The sequence below is a fragment of the Pollicipes pollicipes genome, unplaced genomic scaffold (genome assembly GCF_011947565.3).
Source record: "Pollicipes pollicipes isolate AB1234 unplaced genomic scaffold, Ppol_2.1 Scaffold_2555;HRSCAF=2994_pilon_pilon_pilon, whole genome shotgun sequence".
Classification (NCBI taxonomy): domain Eukaryota; kingdom Metazoa; phylum Arthropoda; class Thecostraca; order Pollicipedomorpha; family Pollicipedidae; genus Pollicipes; species Pollicipes pollicipes.
Window position 1 is genome coordinate 7779911 of NW_023596136.1, and position 2520 is coordinate 7782430.

The 2520-nt window shown below is 52.1% G+C and overlaps 1 protein-coding gene across 1 annotated transcript in view; it reads left to right on the forward strand.

Annotated features, from left to right (window-relative positions):
• The first annotated feature begins 217 nt into the window (after nt 1-217).
• The window catches only part of LOC119108097 (uncharacterized), a 21573-nt gene continuing 19270 nt past the window's right edge, over nt 218-2520 (forward strand). The window contains exon 1 of the mRNA XM_037231677.1: nt 218-252. Within this exon, the coding sequence (XP_037087572.1) occupies nt 218-252 (35 nt within the window). The remainder of the gene's footprint in view (nt 253-2520) is intronic.

The window sequence follows — 2520 nt, forward strand, 5'->3', positions numbered from 1 at the left end:
CAACGAGCCGACTGTCCAGAGTGTGTTGTTACGGGGAACGCTCCCAACGGCCGACTGTCCAGAGTGTGTCAATACCGAGCACGCTCCCGACGAGCCAACTATCCAGAGTGTGTCGTTACCGGGAACGCGTCCATCTGTCCCCACGGACAAATGCCCCAGATGCGCAGCTAAGGTCAGAGGGCAGAGGCAGTCATGCCGGCCGACACACGCACGCAAAATGGCCGTCGACAGTCGACCGACGTGGACGGTCCGGTAATGAGCGAGATCATCCGTACATCCGCGGTCGGCTCGGTCACGGAGCTGGTGGGGTGCGCGACGGCGGCAGACGGTGGTGAATCACCGTCGGTGCCACCGGCGCGGCGGCCGTCGGTAGGCGCCGCCGCCCCGAGACGCGGCGGGCGCGCGCCAGCCCGCGCCGCTCGCGTCCTCCGGATCGCCACAGAGAAGAGCCGCATGATACAGAGAAGAGCGCCGTCATCCGTCAGAACACGTGTCCGGCTGCGATCCATGTTGCGGCGGCCGCTGCTGAATTATGCAGCCGGTCGTGGGTAATTATGCAGCCGGTCGTGGATAAATGATGGGTCCACGAGTGGCAACTCGCATTAGGCGCAACCCGTGCCGCAACTGAGGTCTGGTCACATGGAGAGAGGGGTTCCATCGCCTCTCCCCTGGTTGGCCGGGCCGCGGAAGACAGAGCCGAATGCGCGCTGGTTGTCGCTTGTCGGTGCAATCGCTTGTCGTCGCTTACCACCTCCAGACAGTAGCACGCCCTGCCCTGGAATTCCAGTCGGCCAGCGCGTCTTGAACAGCGTCTGTAACACAACCAGCGGCGGGGTGGCCTCCATATTCTCACCAGGTCTGGCTGGTTGCCAGGCAGCGCCGCTGCCAGGCGCGGCTCTGGCTTTGGCAGCCCAGCGTCGATGCATTTGCTCCAGGCCAGGCGCATCGGCGGCCATTTTGTGAATCGAACGTTTCCATGCAGTATGCAACATGAAACCGAAAGTGCTTCATTGGGCATTGATCGGCAGCTTAATCTGTGCGGCGGTCTTAAATGTTAGTTGATCAGAAACTGGCCGTTAATTGAAAAACAATCCCTTTAGGCCCATGGTTAAATGACAGTGAGGTCATTCGTGGCTGAGCATGATCGTAGAACTTGAGCGCAAGGGCTGAGGTCAAACGGATTCAGTTTGAATGGGTGAAGCTACAGCTTCCGTCAATTTAGGGGCTAGAAAAATGGTAGTGCTTAGACAAGGGCAAGTCAAAACGCTCAGCAGTGACGTCCCGCTTCCTTCCTTTGCCTGTTGAACATACATTACGGTGTCTCAGCGTTTCGGCACGGACACTGCAGTGATATTTCCTACGGAGATGAGTCAGTTCCGCTAAAAAGCGCCTAACTGGACACGTTGGTGCATAAATCTTTCTGAGCCAATCTCTCTGGCTTAGAGTAATTCAAGACATAGACGGATCCTGGGGGGAGGGGGGGGGAGGCACGGGGTCATGACCTTCCCAAAAACCTCTGAGAGTATGTTTTGGCCACCCCAAAACATTTCCAGAACATCATGAAAGTTTCGTCCACTTACCGTCTGTTTTAACTTAAACTGTTTAATTGCTTTGTTTTAACTTCTGTTTAAGATTCAAGAGCATTTCGGTGTTTTTTTCGGTTTTGAATGGTGTCCCTACTAGGTACTCGCGAGAGGCACCATGCACTGGACCTCGGATCCCACACCAGCCAGCTGGCGACCAATGGTTGCCCCCCCCCCAAAAAAAAACAAACAGCAACTCCAGGCTAGATCCACCCCTGATTTAAGAAGCACATATTTTTTGGCCAGACAGTCCCTGTCCCCGTTGCCCAGCGGTAAAGGACGTCCTATTCACGTATAGTTCCCAATCAAGAACAATCGGGAAAAAAGATTTGAATGATAAAGAAATGCCGGTGCAGTAGTTTTGTCGCAGGCTGACAGTTTCTGTGGCGAACAGCACCCTTTCGAAACACTCGGTGACGCTCAGCAATTTAACTGGTCTGAAAAGGAAAAGACATCGATTGCACATACATTTCTCTTCTGTCCCCTGTCAGAAAAAGTACTTGACGCACCGTTTGTGTTCGCCTTGCATCATTTTTCGTTGTCGACAAAAAAAAACAAGTCGATATTTCTAGAACTTGCACAGGTGTATTTCTAGAGCTTACCAATAATCTGCACAAATAATCTTCCTGCTGGTCATTGCCTTCCAAGCCAACAACGATGTAGTCATTTTATGATATCAGAGCTGATTGAACTCCAAGCTGGTTGAACCAAAAAGGTTCAGCTCATTTGTGTTTTTCCTCTGAACAAAACGCGTACCGCGTGGAGTGTAATTATATGATTCATTGGCAGTGTCTTTTATCCAATCTTGCATAATTTACAAAAGAAGTGAATGAAGAGAACTGTGGAAATCAGGACAAATATCAACATTTTGTGCCATTTATGGCGCATGCGCCAAACCTTTGATAAATCGTTAACCACTCTCATTCCCTCATTGACG